Genomic DNA, 16,806 nt, shown 5'->3' with positions numbered 1-16,806 from the left:
TTTGTGTGTTGCACAACACAAAGCTATGTTTAGTTATGGGCCCCTGGGGTGGAGCATTTGGAAAGAAGGGTGGGCCAATGCTCCACTCCACAGTTTAGTGGTTTTCTTGGGAGACATAGATCCAGGCCAGGGTTTTTTGGACTGTCTCCAACCCACTGCTCAGCTGCAGATAATCAGCTGTAGCAGTGGGAATAAACCACTCCCTGCTAGGCAGGTACAGGGGGGATTGCTTGTTTCCTCCGAGGAAGCAGGTAGGAGAGAGGCTGTGCTCTCCAGTGAGAGAGTCAAGGAGACTAAGCACTAGGAGTGCAGAAAGGAAGCAATCAAGGCTAGCTTGGAGCACTGGGAGTGCAGGAGGAAGCAGTCAAGGCTGGCTTGGAGCACTGGGAGTGGAGAAAGGAAAGAAACAGGCTAGCTAGCAGAGTGTTGCTATCTAATAAGGTTGGTGCGATATGTTTTTGTTAGTTTAACCCTGATAGAGAGGGATATTAAAAGTGAGTCAGTGCTCAGACGAGCTAGGTTTTTGTTTAAAGGGGAAACCTGTTATATTTATGTTTTAGTTGTGTTGCTGTGTGGACTTTATGCCAATAGAGTTGCCTGGATTATATGAAAACCAAAGGACTGTGCCTGTTGTTTACCCTAGAGGACCGTGCTACCTGCTGACAAGGATCACAATATATACATAATAAAAAATAAATATTACGTGTATTATTATATATAACTGTATTTTGATACTAATATATATCATTACATATCTTAATATCAAAATACACTTAAAATGAAATTATATATTTATATAAAATATACACCTTATAATTTAATTTGCAAGTCCTATATTTGACCCTGTAACTTTCCAATTCCCCATGAAATCTGTACATGAGAGGTATTGTACTCGTGAGACACAGCTGAAAACAAGTGAGTATTTGAGCAGTTTAGAGCAGTAAAACGTATTATGACGATTATATCATCAGTAAAATTGCAGTTTTGTTTTGTTTTGGTTTGGTTCAGAACAATTGCCTCCATCCTTAAGGGTTTGAGATTCCATGAACACAGGAGATGCCATTACTGCCTCTGATTTGACCTTATAGTTGTTCAAAAGAATTGTGAGATTTGTAGTAGATATGGCTCGCTACCTACCTTTTATTTCATAGCCTTGGTACTGTCCATTTAATGCTGCCATGGATGATTAAAATATGAACAATATCCCTACTTACCACAATTTTCCTTTACAAGTTAAGATACATTGCAAAATGAAATGCCCACATTTTATAGGTAAGCTTTGCACAATTTGAGCAGTAAGGAGAGGAGTAAAGATGATAGAATTTAGATTTAAGCTGGCAAACTAAATGTATCCTGCCTGATGGACAAAAAAGATACCTCCAATAATCTTAACCAGGAAAGGAAAATTGCAATACATTTCAATATATTTTCCTACGCTAGATTACAATGTGTCTTTTGAAGCAAAGCTGTATTATTGCACAGTACTTATTTAACAGAGGACAATCCTTGAAGATTGTGGGTACCACAACAGTTCAGTATGGATCGAATTAAAAGTAACAGGAATGTAAAAGTTCTTAATATTAAACAATTCTGGAATATTCACGGTGCACTCTTTTTCAGAAATTCAATTTTCTGACCAGAACCAATACCCGTTTTTGTACACGTTTAAACAAAATGCTGTGTTTCACGTTTCAAGATTCCTCTTCCACTTGTTTAGCCTGTAAAGACAATTAATTACTTTAAAATGAGTTTTGCTAACAATGCATTTCTAATACAAATAGCACAGTGGCAGATGAATTAATTGCACAAGCGCTGTTTTTCTTTTGTATCCTTGATCAATTCATTGCTTGCAACGTATACGCGTCAAACAGTGGTAATTAGGGTAACCTTTAGGAACATGTTAATCTATAGTTCATTTTCTTGTGTAAAAGCTGCTGATTTACTAAGAATTAATTTAGGAAACGTACTACGCATGAAAGATCAAAGCAATTATGCCAATGAACATTAAAAAAAGAATTAAAGTAAGCACTCCATGCTTTAAATGACAAATGTATGAATGTGTGTTGCACACAGTCTGTAATATCATATTTAAAATAAATGATGTAAATAAAACCAAATCCAGCAACACTAAGATGAAATATTTCAGTATCGTTGCTATGGATGCCAAAGGAGTCCCCTATAAGAAACACAGATGGCTCCCCTCTCAGGCTCTAAGACTATATTTAGTAACATTCTATAGCAACAACTCCTGTTTGATTGATCGGGCAATCCTTTGCTGCAGTTTTCTAGGCTTGGCATATCTCCCCTTCATTATTTTAGGGGTATGATAGCTGTTCACATCACTGTTGGCACAGGTGGTGAAGTAGTCATGTTATGAGCATATGCTCACTTCGCTAACAGCATCCCTGCTATAATTGGACTATTGCAATTACGAAATAATCCTATGTTCTGCATCTGCAGATTAAATAATTAGAATTACATAACCATTGTATCACGCTAAATTTGTTACACTGTGGCAAAATTAAACCAGGGAACAATCGCTCTTCTAAAAAAAGTAATGGGAATTAGTGAAGAATGCCACTGTAACAAGTACGATGGTGGTATAATTACTTAGCACTCTTTGTAAATCCCTAGTACGAGAAAATTACATGATCAGTGCTGTACCAAAATGAAACAGAATGCTTTGATGATTAGTGGAAAACTAAATGATTGTTTACTTTGAAAAGGAAATGTTCTTGCTCAAATTCCTTTTTAGCCTTCCCTGCAATGGGACAGCCCAAATTACTGCTTTCCGAGTCCGCGATCAATTAATGCTTTTATTGTTTTACGATACCTAAATGCACCCTGCGTAATTAAACGCCAGATTTTATTTTTAATATTTAAAAAGGCATGAAACGTCTTGTTAAATTGTATTGTTTAAGATAAAAAAAAAACCTGTGCTGACATCATCTAAATACACAGCTCATTATTAAGAATAATGTATATTTCTTTGAGTCCACTTGTATCGTACCTTTTTTAACTGTTGGTATGCAGGAGACTGTAAATCGTCAATGGTTTCTGCAATTGGCTTATTAAGTGTTTCTGGAAGTATTAGACTCAGAATCCCTGCTGATAAGCCACTGATTCCAAATGCCAAGAATGGCATTGATGGATTTAAAGATTTCTAGGAAGAAAATTAACCAAAGAAATGGACTTTAAATGATATCAAGCATAGCAGTACAGTGGTTTTATGGTTTCACTTTTATTAACCAAGTTGGACTCCTACTGAGTCTGGAATAATCGAAGCAGCTATAAATTGAGAAATAGCAAACTGTAAGAAATGTTAAAATGAAAACACAGTAGAAATTCAGCATCTATCCTTAAATGTTTAGTGCGTGAATTACAAATAAGTACATATATCATATTACATCTGCATAGCAATATGAGGTTTGACATTGTGACTGCTTAACATTCTGCACACAGTGATTTCATACCCATCCAAGCTCTGTTCCGTTTCCGAACTTATTTGACTGTGGATTAGCATGATCCACCTTGTGACATCTCACATTATCTATTCTGGTTTATGACCCTCTATTTTTATATAACGAGCTATACTGCAATTGAGAACCGCTACTAAAAATGAAATGTGTTCTCAAAACGTGCTATTTGACAACGGCAGGATGTGAATTGTAACATTCTATTGTAAGTTTAGAGGGGTCAAAATTTGGTGAACTCTAAAATGACATTTGGACAAAATATAAAACAATGTTCTCCTGTTCTACAGGCAACAGTGCTCAAAGAGAATGCAAGAAACCCTTTAAGAAAACTCAAATGCTGCTTAGAGTTCCATTGTTAACAAATAAACACAAGCCACAATTTTCAAAGGAATACATCCATGTAAATATATTATTCACTCCTAGGGTAACCTGCTTTTGCATACTAGGTTATCCACTGAAATGGTTTTATTTTTGGAATTGAACCACATTTTATAAAAATGAGTGCAATATGTGTTCCAGTCCCACATAAGTGTATACTTCTCATAGAGAAGCACTGAATGTAATGCTTCTATAAGCAAAGCATTAATAACATTTGAATTCATTATGGTGTGTGATGACATGAAATGTGAAGATGTTTCGTTTTTGAAGGCTACAATGAGGAAATGCCTCTAGGGTCTATACACAAAAAACACTCTGACATGTAGTGTTTTTTGGTGCGGAGGATGTCCCTTTAATATTTAAAGAAACACTATAAGCACCACAACAACTAAAGCCAGCTATAGTGGTAATGGTTTGCCCTGTCGCCCTTCCGCTCTCCTTGGGTAAGTAGATAAACTGGACCACGGTTAATGTCAGACTATTCACAAGCAGTCATGTTCTCTAGTGAAGCTGGAAGCTGTCACTGTTGGCCAATGAGCGTGTGCCGCACAGTGGTGCATAGCTCAATGGTGCTATGGAATGCTCCCTCATGTAATCTTTAATATAAATTATATAGGTATTAACAAATTACTGATAATTTAAATCATGAAAAATGCATAAGAAACTTTATATCAGGGCTAAAAGTTTCCGCTCGCCAATAGCTAGATAAAGTTTAAAGTAGAAATTCAGCACTGGTGAGTATACCATGGACTGTCATGGGCTGCAGTCGCTATTAAGCTTTAAGGCTTGGCTAGTAGCATAAAATGTTTAAGCCAGGGTTGATAAATCACAGGTGCCAGGGAACTTTGCCTTGTCTCCTGGGATATGTGAGCCAGTTACCTCTGAGGTGGGTGGGGGGGCTGGCTGGGGAATTGTGGAGGCGGGTGGCGAGGGAGCTGTGATGTTGCACGTGCGCCACTTATTGAGGCTGGTGCCAGAATAGGACGTCATATTCCGGCAACGGCCTCAATAAGCAGCGCGTGCGCGAGGGAGCAAGAACATCAGAGCTCCCTTGCCGCCCGCCTTCACGACTCCCCAGCCAGCCTCCCGCCTCTACAATCCCCCAGACGGTCGTCCACTGGGCCCCACAGGTATTAAAACAAGTAGTAATGTGTGTGTGTGTGTGTGTGTGTGTGTGTGTCTGTCTGTCATGGTATGTTTATGTGTCATGATGTGTGTGTTTAAGTGACCAGACCCATGGAAATGGTGTTGGTTTGACTTATTTCACTGGCTCAGCCAGCTGACATTCTACACCTAAGTACATAAGCCAGAAAGATGGAAGCTCCTATGCAGGATGGAAGCTCCTATGCAGGAGCTTCAGTTAGCTCTCCTAAGCAATGCAGGGCTAGCTCATTGGCTAAGAGAGTCAACACTGCACTGAATGTTGGAAGTAGTAAAGACAAGGAGCAGTGCATCTGGACCCCAGGTAAGAGGTCCTGCTGCTCTGCACTGTAGTGGTTAGGGTTTTTGGACCGTTCCTGTAAAAGCACCCCTGTTCTGATTATACATAAGATTAAGACATTTGGAATTACAATGTTGACAGACTGAAAACTAGTGGATAATTTGCAGAAGGGGCAGGGGATGCAAGAGCAAACAGAGGGTTTTGATGAGAATATAATCACCTGATATTTGGCTTTCCCATATATCCAAATGGGACATTGGTTTATGGTAGAGAGCAATATTTAGGCATTGTAAAGAGGAACCAGAGGATGTGATATTTAGATACTATCAACTGTTCAAAAAACAAAACAAAAAAAACACGATTATATATTACATGTAAAATGTGAGTTCTAGTATAAACATGCATCAACCTAAGTTAATTGTAATGTAAGTGTTTCAGAAAAGACTAATTTAGAATACAAAACCAATGTCTCCTTCCAGGGTGCCAAATACATGTTAACAGTCTAATCATAACCAGAGTTACCAGAGGAGTAGGCAATGAACTTATTATTCATGTGACAACCTAATGATTTTACGTCTCCAAAAAGGCACTAACAACTCTGTTTAATGAGAAAAATAGCAAGGCTATGAAAACTCTGACTGAGTACAGTCAACTGTAAATCAGCAATGTGTGTGGAGTAATTAAGACTGTGATATGCTACTTGCAACTGTGAAACTACCTCAAAGAGAATCTGTCACTATACAAAAAGGTAATTTACTTCTAAATAATGTATACTCCTTACTGGTGCTTTTATTAAAGATCTCAGGGGTCTAATTGGTAAAAAGAGAATGTTATTAAAATTGCAGCTTCATGCTTGTACAACAGGGAAATCATATTCAACAGCACAATGAAATACTGCAATATAATTTCAGAAACCCGCTGTCTGATAGGCGAGGATCTTCAAACAAAAAGCTGTTCAACATATTACTACTAAATAGTTATACCAATGGCCATAATTAAAGGGACACTCCAAGCACCCTAACCACTAAAGCCTGCTGGCACTATGGCATGGTAACACGTCAAGCCCTTTGAACATGGTTTGAAAACTTACCTGGGTCCCACCAGGTGGCCATGCAGCATTCGGTCTTCTCCAGTAGAAGAAGCCGAATGTCATTTTAGAGCATACTATGCATGCAGTAATATAATGATTGGCTGAGCACTCTCAGCCAATCATTGGAGCACTGCTTTGCTCTAAAGTGAAGGATTGGATGTGGAGATGTGGCATGAAACTGAGAGGCTCTAAGCTGCTAAATGCACTCAATACATCATCTTGCAAAAATCCAATACATGCACTCATACATCAGGGCTGTGGAATTTAGATCACCTGACATCCAAGAAATGAAGTTCTAGGCAGCAGACAGGCAGGTTATTTTAAATTTATTTTACAGGAAACTATGCATTATTAAAAATACATATTCATGCCATGAAATTCATAATATCCCAAAAGGTGCTCTACTGAATTGAGAGAGACAAACATCTGAGAGAAACAGATGTCCCTATCATGTTGATGAAATCCGCCTAAAAGCAAGCGTGCTTTGTGACTGGTGCATTATATGACTGGAGGGATCCATTAAAAATAAATAGTCTGTAGCCTTAAAGGATCACTATAGGGTCAGGAACACAAACATGTATTCCTGACCCTATAGTGCTAAACTCACCATTTAGGTGGCTTGCCCCACCTATAGAAGTTTAAAACAAAAAGGTTTTTTTTTGTGCAAGAGATACAGCAACCCCAGACGATAGTGTCGGCCTTCTTTGGACCTTGTCCTTTACTTTTACAGAAGCACTAAAGGGTCGGAAACACAAACACGTATCCCACATCCTACAGTGTTACATTTCCAGCGCCGCGTGGGCTCCGCCCCCTTTGTGACATCAAAATAGGCATGGGACAGGGCCAAATGCCATTTTGGCAAATCAGGACCTCCTCATAGAGATACATTGAATCAACCCCATGAGGAAAATTCAGCGTCTCCATGCAGAGCGTGGGGACGATGAACGGCAGGGCTGTTTACTGTGCCGCACTGAGCCAGAAAGCCCCTCCAGTGGCCATCTGAGCAGTGGCAACTTTGAGGTGTCCCTAGGGGCAATGTAAACACTGCCTTTTCTCTGAAAAGGGATTGTTTACACTAAAATGCCTGAAGGGAGCTATTATACTAATCAGAACAACTACATTAAGCTGTAGTTGTTCTGGTGACTATAGTATCCCTTGAAATGGATACACATGGTAAGAAACAATTCTTAGGTAAGCTGTGGCATTCAAATATCACTCAGTTTGTATTAAGAGTCTAATGTGTGCACCTTCCACCATCTGGAACAATTACATTTATGAATCCAATGTGCATGATGTATGGCGTTTACTTCCATTTCTGAACCAGTATCTGCATGTTAGTAACTACTGAGTGACACCTTGTGCAGTGGTTCTGCTTCAAATCGTAATGTGTTCTGCATTGCCAGATGTTCTTTTGCACACTATAATAATGGTGTGGCTTTTGAGTAGTTGAAACCTAGTTGTCAGTTTAAACACATAGCCATTCTCCTCTGAACTCTCATCATAACCGTGTTTCCACCAAATAAATACAAGCATTCTATCAGTAGCTAAAAACGAGAATATGAGAACAATGAGAATGGACAAAAGCTAAGAGGAATGAAAAAAATCACTGCTCAGGTCTCAAAATAGTTTTTTTTCAATTGTGCCATTACAGAGAGAACCAGTTCCCTTACCACCTGTAAGGGCAGTCCAGAACTGAAATGCTGGCAAGTTCTTTTTGTACAAGAGATACAGCAACCCCAGACAATAGTTTCAGCCTTCTTTGGGCCTTGTCCTTTTCTTTTACAGGAGCACTAAAGGGTCGGAAACACAAACATGTATTCCACATCCTATAGTGTTAAAAACACCATCTAGACCCCCTGCTCCCTTTCCCCCTAAATAAAGTAATATCTTACCTTTATTCCAGTCTGCTGCTGACTCTGCACCTGATTTGCCTGCTTGGCTGACATCATGAGAAGTAATAATTTGAGCCAATCACATCCAAGCAGACAGATCAGGGACAGAAACAGCAGCTGCACACTGGAATAAAAGTAAGCTTTTAATATATTTAGGGGGGCAGGGGAGGCTAACCAAGAGGATAATTAGAAACATTGTTTCATTTTACTTTTTTTTTGTAAGTTTTCTGGGTGCTTACTACCAGGTACAAAAGACAGAGCTTATATCATTGACTGACAGAAAGCCAAATGGAGGTCCCCTTTTGTAGGTTATAGAGGTGCAGATTTCTAAATCTGACAATTTGTCACTGTTTAATAACACATATTAGTTAAATATAGAGGATAAGTAGATAAAACATTGAATTCACTGGAACAGGTCAGTTCCTTTTTAAAAGTACCTCATGTTAAAATAAATAAAAAATATTTGGACTTAAAATGTCGTTCCTACACTACTAGCCAGGCCTTAAGAGTCCCCACATGTGAATTTCTGCTTGCTGGGTCTACAATTTTGGAAATTTTAAGATATACATGAATCTATGAGCTTTATGCAGCATATCTTCCTCGTGGTCCTATGAATGTCTCCGCATATACAAGAGAAAGACGTGGAGAGGTTTCAAATGAATTTCAATGAAAAAGAAAATTGAGACAAAATAGAAGATGATAATAAAAGGTCTGGTAAATTACTCTCCTAACATCGTAGCACACAACTATGCAGCATTCATTTAACGACGACACAAAGAACAGCCACATCTGATATGTGAAGATCAGCACTGCTGCAGTACAGAGCAGCACCAAGAAAACTGGGTGATTATATAGGGGCAACAAAGACAAACTTGTTTGACTCTTTCAATCCCTCTGTCACTATGCCTGCAGATCTAGATTTGACTCTATTATCTTTATAGTGCTCATGGCAATGGTTATTTGATTCATGGATAGAAGGAAGAGAGTGTTACTTAGAACATGATGACTGCAATTTAGACTTTAAAGAAACCTTTTATGTGTGAATATAGCGTAGGTTGTTACAATATTGCCATCCCCTTTATTGCAATGTGTGCGTTAGTTGCCACTAGAATACAGAATGTAAATAGACAGACACTGTGCTCATGTAAAGAAAAAAAACAGGGCTAAACCTAAGCGATCACAGTTTGAAAAGGCAAACGTAAAAATGCACAAACACATATGCGCAAAAGGTTATTTAATGCACCGGCATGTCCTAATGTTAAACTTTATTATTTAAAACTGCACTATATCCTACAGTGCAATTATAACCTCTATGAAAAGGAAAAATGGCCACCTGTGTTATGGTTTCTGTATGGAAAGGAGCAAGGTTTGTGCTTTAATGAGCATAGACCTGAATATAATACTACCAAGCTCTAAGTATAATCATGGACTGTTTTGATATGTTAGATAAAGTGGTGGTAGAGTGGTACTATGGACACAGATGGATGAGAGATTAAAAGAAATAAAGACTACAGAAAAGATTGTTTCCGATTTTTGGAACTCAATTAAGATCAAATTAAAAATGAATACAGTTTTCTTTATCTGCCTGGGACGTCTAATTTAATTTAGATCTTTGTGGCAGAATACATTGTGGCCAAAATTAACCAATTATTGGAATAAAATTCATAAATATATCCTAAAGTTAACAGTTTTTTCCTAACTTTTGAACTGGCCCTCTTTGAACAACTTCCTGATAATATAAAAAAAAAAGTTGATAAAACTATCATCGGCCCTTTACTAATTGCTGCAACTACGGCCATACCTAGACACTGGAGGTCATTTGATCTTCCTTCGGTTATAGAGGTTTTACACCTTGTTCTGGAAAACAAAATTTATGAACTTTCTCCTATGTTAGAAAATCTCAAATGTTGTTGGTAGTTATGGGAAAAGGATATAAACAAAGAGTATTCATTGTAAATGTATTACTGTTATGTATAAACTATGTTTTGAATATGTTGTGATATGCCATACAGCAAGTTAATTAAATAATTGAATCTTCATTAAAGATGTCAGACTTCCAAGTTCTGTCCCCCCCCCCCCCCACCACCACCACCACCACCCTTTTCTTTTTAATAAGTATTCCTTCTTTTTGTTTGACACCGTTATACTTAATATCTTGTTGAACATTATACATATTTTGGGTTGACAGATCCCAAACCTATGCAATATTCATATGAAGATTTTTTTATTGCAATGCTTTAAATAATTTTAAGCTTGGTTTGTGTAAGTTTGTGTTCTATTAATAAAACATATTATGATACATTGTCATTTGTTCATTGAATGCTTTTTATGTATATATTTTAAAATCTCTTTCACTAAAAATGTGAAAACAGGGTGGCACTGCTTTAATACACAGATGGCAATGTAACTACTACAATGAGTTTTAGAGATTATATTGATTAGAGTGCTCTATGAGATAGTATGTATTACAACCGAATCAATTTAATCAGATCTATCCCATTTCAGGCCCTTCCTTATTTCTCCAGTGCCCAGCATAAGTAAAATAGCATTTAGAATGTTCTATTCATATGGAGGCTTGATTGGTAACTGGTGTATCAACAAAGGCATGTACACATACCAGGCATATTTGCATTTTTCCTTGCCAAATTTCTAGCAAGGAAACGTGACAAAACGGTGAACGGACTGCAATGCAACCCAAACCGTATACATTTAAGAAAAAATTAGTCTCTTTATCCAACTGCCTAAAGCATATGAGGCAATGTTTCAACCAGGCTCGGACTGGCCATCGGGCACACCGGGGAAATGCCCGGTGGGCCGCGATGTCCTTGGGCCGAGGCCTTCAGGGGAGGTCACTGGACCTCCCCTGCCGGTCCATGCAGGGCTTGCACTATCATGATGGCCGGTGGGGAGATCAAAGATCTCTCTCAACGGCCCACTTCCACAGACATGTGGCTGGAGAGGGAGAGGAGGACCCGGCGGATTTCTATCTTGCAGCTCCACCGGGTTCCTCTTGTGAGATCTGGAGCGTTGCCATGGTAACACCCCTGATCTTGCAAGAGTGAACACTTGCCCCACAGGCTAGAGTTCACTCACCACTAGCACCACCAAGGATGCCAGCACGGTTCTCCCTCCCAGGCTAAAGTTAAGAAGGGGGGGTATAATGCCTCATACAACGCACTCTCACACATTACAATCACACACATACACAGAGTACAATCACACACATACACAGAGCTCCCTCACACACACTTCACCCCTCACACTCACAGCTCCCTCTCACACCCCTCACACCCACTGTACCCCTCTCACACACATATGCTGCACCCCTCACATACACACACAGAACCCCCCCAGCCCAACACATTGCACCACTCACACACACACACACACAATACTTTCAAACATATATATATATATATATATATATATATATAGTAAGAGTTACTACAGCAACTCTTACGCACATACTGCATCCTCTATACACACACACTCTCTACAGCCCATAGCCACACATACATTACATTACACCACAAACACAACACGACTAAAACCAATCTTATTACACAATACCACACCACAATCAGCTCACTGTACACACACGCAATCCCATAAGCAGGCTCCAAACACATGCACAATACTCTTTCCTGGCCCTTTTGTCTCCTGGTATCCCATTTATAGAGACATCAGAGAAATGTTGCAAGGAAACACAGTGCAAGCATGTTATTAAATTTCCTTGCGCTGTGCAGAACAAATACAGGACCTTTTTCTCATGTGAGAGCTCTTCAGCAGAGCTCTGCGCATGGTCTGCCCTGGAACAGCATTGAACCAAAATGCTCACTTTAAGAGGGGACATGCTTGTCAATGGTGATGACAAAACAAACCCTCTCTGCCCCACCCCCTTCTTAGTGGGCAGCTGTCATTAAAAAATGCCCGGGCCAAAATTATTTCCCAGTCCGGCCCTGGTTTCAACCTCAGGGAAATCTTTTCAGTTGTAAACATCCAACAAATGTAAAATGGGAATTAGCTAGTGTGACAAATTATACACAAAACTGTTATGATCTTAATTATAAAAAGTTCTATTTGTAACTATTCAAGACTTTCAAAAAAAGTGGCTACTTTTAGACACAGCAGGGAAATAAAAAAGAAAATGATATCACCCAGATTCAGTTTAGAGAAATCCTCTTGTTTTATTATACCGACTGGAGGCTCTATTAATGACCTACAAAATAGCTTTTCCTTAATCCTAGACATGAAATTACTCTTTTAACCTTTCCAGCGATTAGCTGCCAAAAGCAATATGCACTGTGCATTTAGTAATGTTTTCTATTGAGTTCCATTATCAAAATTAATTATAAAGGAATATTTAAAATTAAACTACAGAGATATGGAAAATAAAATGTTCCAAACGTGTGATTAGTTCAACTTGAAAGGTAAATATAGGATTTAAAAAAAAAAAAAAAAGAGTAACTGGAAATATGTTTGTGATTATACAAGGATTGTTCTTACAAACAAAATGTAAATGAAGTGGTGCATGGTTGATCACAAATGAATGTAATTCTAAGGGATTGTTGTTATCTGCAAAAGTTAATTACTTCAATACCCTCACAACCACACTCTCCCGCGAACCCAAACCCAAACAACTATTTCACACATTTAACTCTTCTTCGCCCTGCTGTACCTCCTCCACCTATTAACTTGACTGCCTCAGACTTTGCAACTCACTTCACTGACAAGATCTCTCATCTTTCTCCTCCCCCTTGCAATACTTCCCCTAACTTCACTCCCTCTGCTGTTCTATGTTCATTCGCACCCGCTACATTGGAAGAGGTTTCTGCTCTGCTCCAGTCCTCCCGCCCCACCACCTGCTCCCTAGATCCAATTCCCTCGCATCTCATCCGTACTCTGTCTTCTTCTCTTTCTCCACCTCTCACTAAAATTCTCAATCTCTCCGTACTCCCACCTCTGATGCTCACCTTCAAGACTTCTCGAGGGCTGCACCGTTCCTGTGGAACTCGCTTCCCTCCTCCGTTAGATGCTCACCCAGTCTCCACTCATTCAAAAAATCATTAAAAACCCACTTCTTCATAAAAGCGTATCAATTAAACTCTTAATAGCTCTCAACTGATTCCTATTCTGCAACTGTCACTAGTCTAATACTATCATTACCTTTTGTGTCATTTTACCCCACTCCCTCTAGCATGTAAGCTCATTGAGCAGGGCCCTCAACCCCTCTGTTCCTGTGTGTCCAACTTGTCTGGTTACAACTACATGTCTGTTCGTCCACCCATTGTAAAGCGCTGCGGAATTTGACGGCGCTCTATAAATAATATAATAATAATAATCTAACCCAAATGATAGCAATGTAGTGTTCATACCCACTACCACCACACCCTGGATCTCGATGGCAGAAACTCCTTCCGCAGTGATAAATTAAAAGACTTCTTCAGCTCATATTGCTCATCTAGATACTTTAGGGCACCTATCACCATTTCGTCATTAAAAAGTTATAAAACACCTGGTACAGATGAAACCAAAGGAAAAAAGTTACCTGCGCTCTTTCCCAAATCTCTATTTATATTTAAACAAATGGAGGTTATTTAGTTACTCCAATGGCCATTGGAGGGAATGCCTACCTGCTGCGTCAAGGCAAACCTCTCAGGTGGGTCCTACACTACCCATTCACCTTGCTTCCTTGAGCTTCTGGCAAAGATATATCTAACGAGACAGAGATGAGTAATATTTATATACACCCCATACATGCTTATTAACCCTTAATAGTGAACACACTGCCGCCCAAGAGTAGTGGAAGTTTGAACGCAGGACTTTTTTTTTTTTGTATTTACTTTTGTATCACACAGCTATGTTACAATGCTACCGCCCATCCCATGTGTTCCGGTAAAAATGGCCTGTTGTGACAACAGGTGAGTTGGCGTATTTTTTCAGATCAGATATGTTGGCATCAAGTTTTCCTTTAAATTTACTGGGCATGTTATTTTCGGTATGGTAATTCTGTAGGTATCTTTAAATTGACATTGGCTAGTAGACAGTTTATCCGTATCTTTCCTGTCCTTGACCTTAGTTATTCCCTCTGACATGGTTAGTCCAGCCACTCTAAGGACCAGTACAGGTAAAGTCTATTTGTTGATACTTAGGTCTGTACGTTTAGGTTTGTAAACTTTCCTGACACCAAGGCTTCCTCCTAAGTGTCAGGAGGACCACCCTCACATATTTCCCAATGGATAGTGGAATTGGGCGGAGAACTAGAGAGTGGAGACTGGTAAGATATCTGTGAGGGAGCATCCTAAGTATCGGTTTGTGTACAGTTGAGGAAAAAATGTAGAAGATACCAATGAGATAGTATAGTATACTATACCGATTAATGTTTGCCTTGTTTGTGGATCTTACATCCACATGTGGTGGGCATGTCCTACAATAGTCTGTTACTGGGCAGAAGTTAAGTGTTTACTTTCTGTGGTGTTCCACAGACCAAGATCTAGACCCCTGCCTTTGTCCTTAGTAGCCTCAAAACTACTTTCAATTACCTCCTCCCCTTGGGCTATCGCAGTGGGCTAAGTCCCCCACCCATGTAGCTGGCAATACCCTTGATCTTATTTCTCTCACCAATGTACAATTGCTAATCTCGGCAACACTCCATTTCCTCTCCTAGATCACCACCTCCTATCATTTGCTGTCAATAACCCCTTACCCCATCACCCCTCAACTAAGAAAAAAATCTGAATTATATTGACCTCCAGCAGCTATCAGCTAATATTTATTCCCAACTTCTATCCATCCCTACTTTCTCCTGTCCCTCACTGGCTATCTCCTCATAGAACACTACCCTCACCTCTGACCTGGATGTTGCAGACCTGCTCCAAACATGCACCTTGAGGAGAACACGCCCCCAACTGTGGCACACTAAATCAACACGCTACCTGCAGAGATGCTCCCATTCTGCTGAACGCTGCTGGAGGAAGTCACACACCCAGTCGGACTTCCTCCACTACAAATTCATGTTGCGTTCATACAGCACAGCCCTTGCCCTTGCCAAACAGCCATACTTTTCCTCCCTCATTAGCTTATGCTCCTGCAATCCCAGGTGTCTTTTTAATACCTTTAACTCAATTTTTGCCCTGCTGTTGCCATCCCCCAAACTAACGTTAAAGCAGATATCTTTGCATGCTACTTTACCGACAAGAACAGCTAAGGAAATAATTCTCACTACCCCAAACTAAAGTTAAAGCCGATAGCTTTGCATGTTACTTTACCGACAAGAACAGCTAAGGAAAGAATTCTCACTACTGCATGCTACTTTACCGACAAGAACAGCTAAGGAAATAATTCTCACAACCACACCTGGATCATGCCTTTCCTACTCTTCAGACTTTCTCCCAGACAACTGAACAAGAGGTGGCTGCGCTTCTCATTTCCTCTTGCCCCACCACTTGCCCGCTCGATCCTGCCCCGTCTCACCTTATCAGATCTCTCTCTTCTTGTCTTGTGCCTTCTTTAACACACATCTTCAACTTCTCTCTCTCTTCTGGTGTTGTCCCTGCTGCCCTTAAACATGCTACTGTAGTACCATCTTGAAAAAAAAAATCTCTGGACCCGCCCTCCCCTTCTAACTACCGTTCCATATCCCTGCTACCTTTTTCCTCAAAGCTTCTGGAAAGACTGGTCTTTACCCGTCTGACTTGTTTCCTGAATTCCAACTCTCTCCTTGACCCTCTTCAGTCTGGCTTCCACCCCCTCCACTCTGCTGAGACTGCTCTTATTAAAGTCACTAACGACCTAATCACAGCTAAATCCAAAGGGCACTACTCCATACTAATTATTCTTGACCTCTCTGCTGCCTTTGACACTGTTGACCATGTTCTCCTTCTCCAAACTCTTCAATCACTCGGTCTCTGTGACACTGTCCTCTCTTGGTGTTCCTCCTATCTCTCCCAACGCTCATTCAGTGTCTCCTTTTCTATTGATACCTCCTCCCTTCGTCCTGTCTCTGTTGGAGTCCCCCAAGGCTCTGAACTTAGTCCCCTTCTATTTTTTCTTTATACTGCCTCTCTTGGCAAACTTACTACCTCATTTAAATTCCAATACCACCTGTACGCTGATGACACTCAGATATAACTCTTCTCCCCGGACCTCTACACTGCCATCCGAAAACGTGTCACTGCTTGCCTTTCTTCCATCTCTGACTGGATGTCCTCCTGCTTTTTGAAACTCAATGTCTCTAAAACTGAACTCATTCTCTTTCCTCCTCCTAATACTGATCCTCCTCCTTCACTCTCCCTTTTAGTTACTTGTACCCACATCAGTCCATCCTTGCAAGCATGCTGTCTTGGCGTCATACTTTATTCTGGCTCATTTGAGCCTCACATCTAGTCTGTTTCCAAATCCTGTAAATTCCACCTTAAAAACATAGCCCACATCTGCCCCTTTCTTACACAAGATGCTACTAAGGAGCTTGTCCATGCTCTAGTAACCTCTCACATGAATTATTGTAACTCTCTCCTAATAGGTCTTCCA

At 39.9% G+C, this 16,806-nt stretch overlaps 1 protein-coding gene across 1 annotated transcript in view; it reads right to left on the bottom strand.

The window, feature by feature from the left end:
• Nucleotides 1-692: 692 nt before the first annotated feature.
• Nucleotides 693-16,806, bottom strand: part of LOC134575308 (solute carrier family 22 member 15-like) — a 229,344-nt gene continuing 213,230 nt past the window's right edge. The window contains exons 11-12 of the mRNA XM_063434584.1: nt 3,011-3,163; nt 693-1,718 (exon numbers count right to left, since the gene is read on the bottom strand). Coding sequence (XP_063290654.1) covers nt 1,692-1,718; nt 3,011-3,163 — 180 coding nt within the window. The 3' untranslated portion in view covers nt 693-1,691. The remainder of the gene's footprint in view (nt 1,719-3,010; nt 3,164-16,806) is intronic.

The sequence above is a fragment of the Pelobates fuscus genome, chromosome 10 (assembly GCF_036172605.1).
Source record: "Pelobates fuscus isolate aPelFus1 chromosome 10, aPelFus1.pri, whole genome shotgun sequence".
NCBI classification, from domain to species: domain Eukaryota; kingdom Metazoa; phylum Chordata; class Amphibia; order Anura; family Pelobatidae; genus Pelobates; species Pelobates fuscus.
This window is presented reverse-complemented; position numbering and strand designations above follow the sequence as displayed.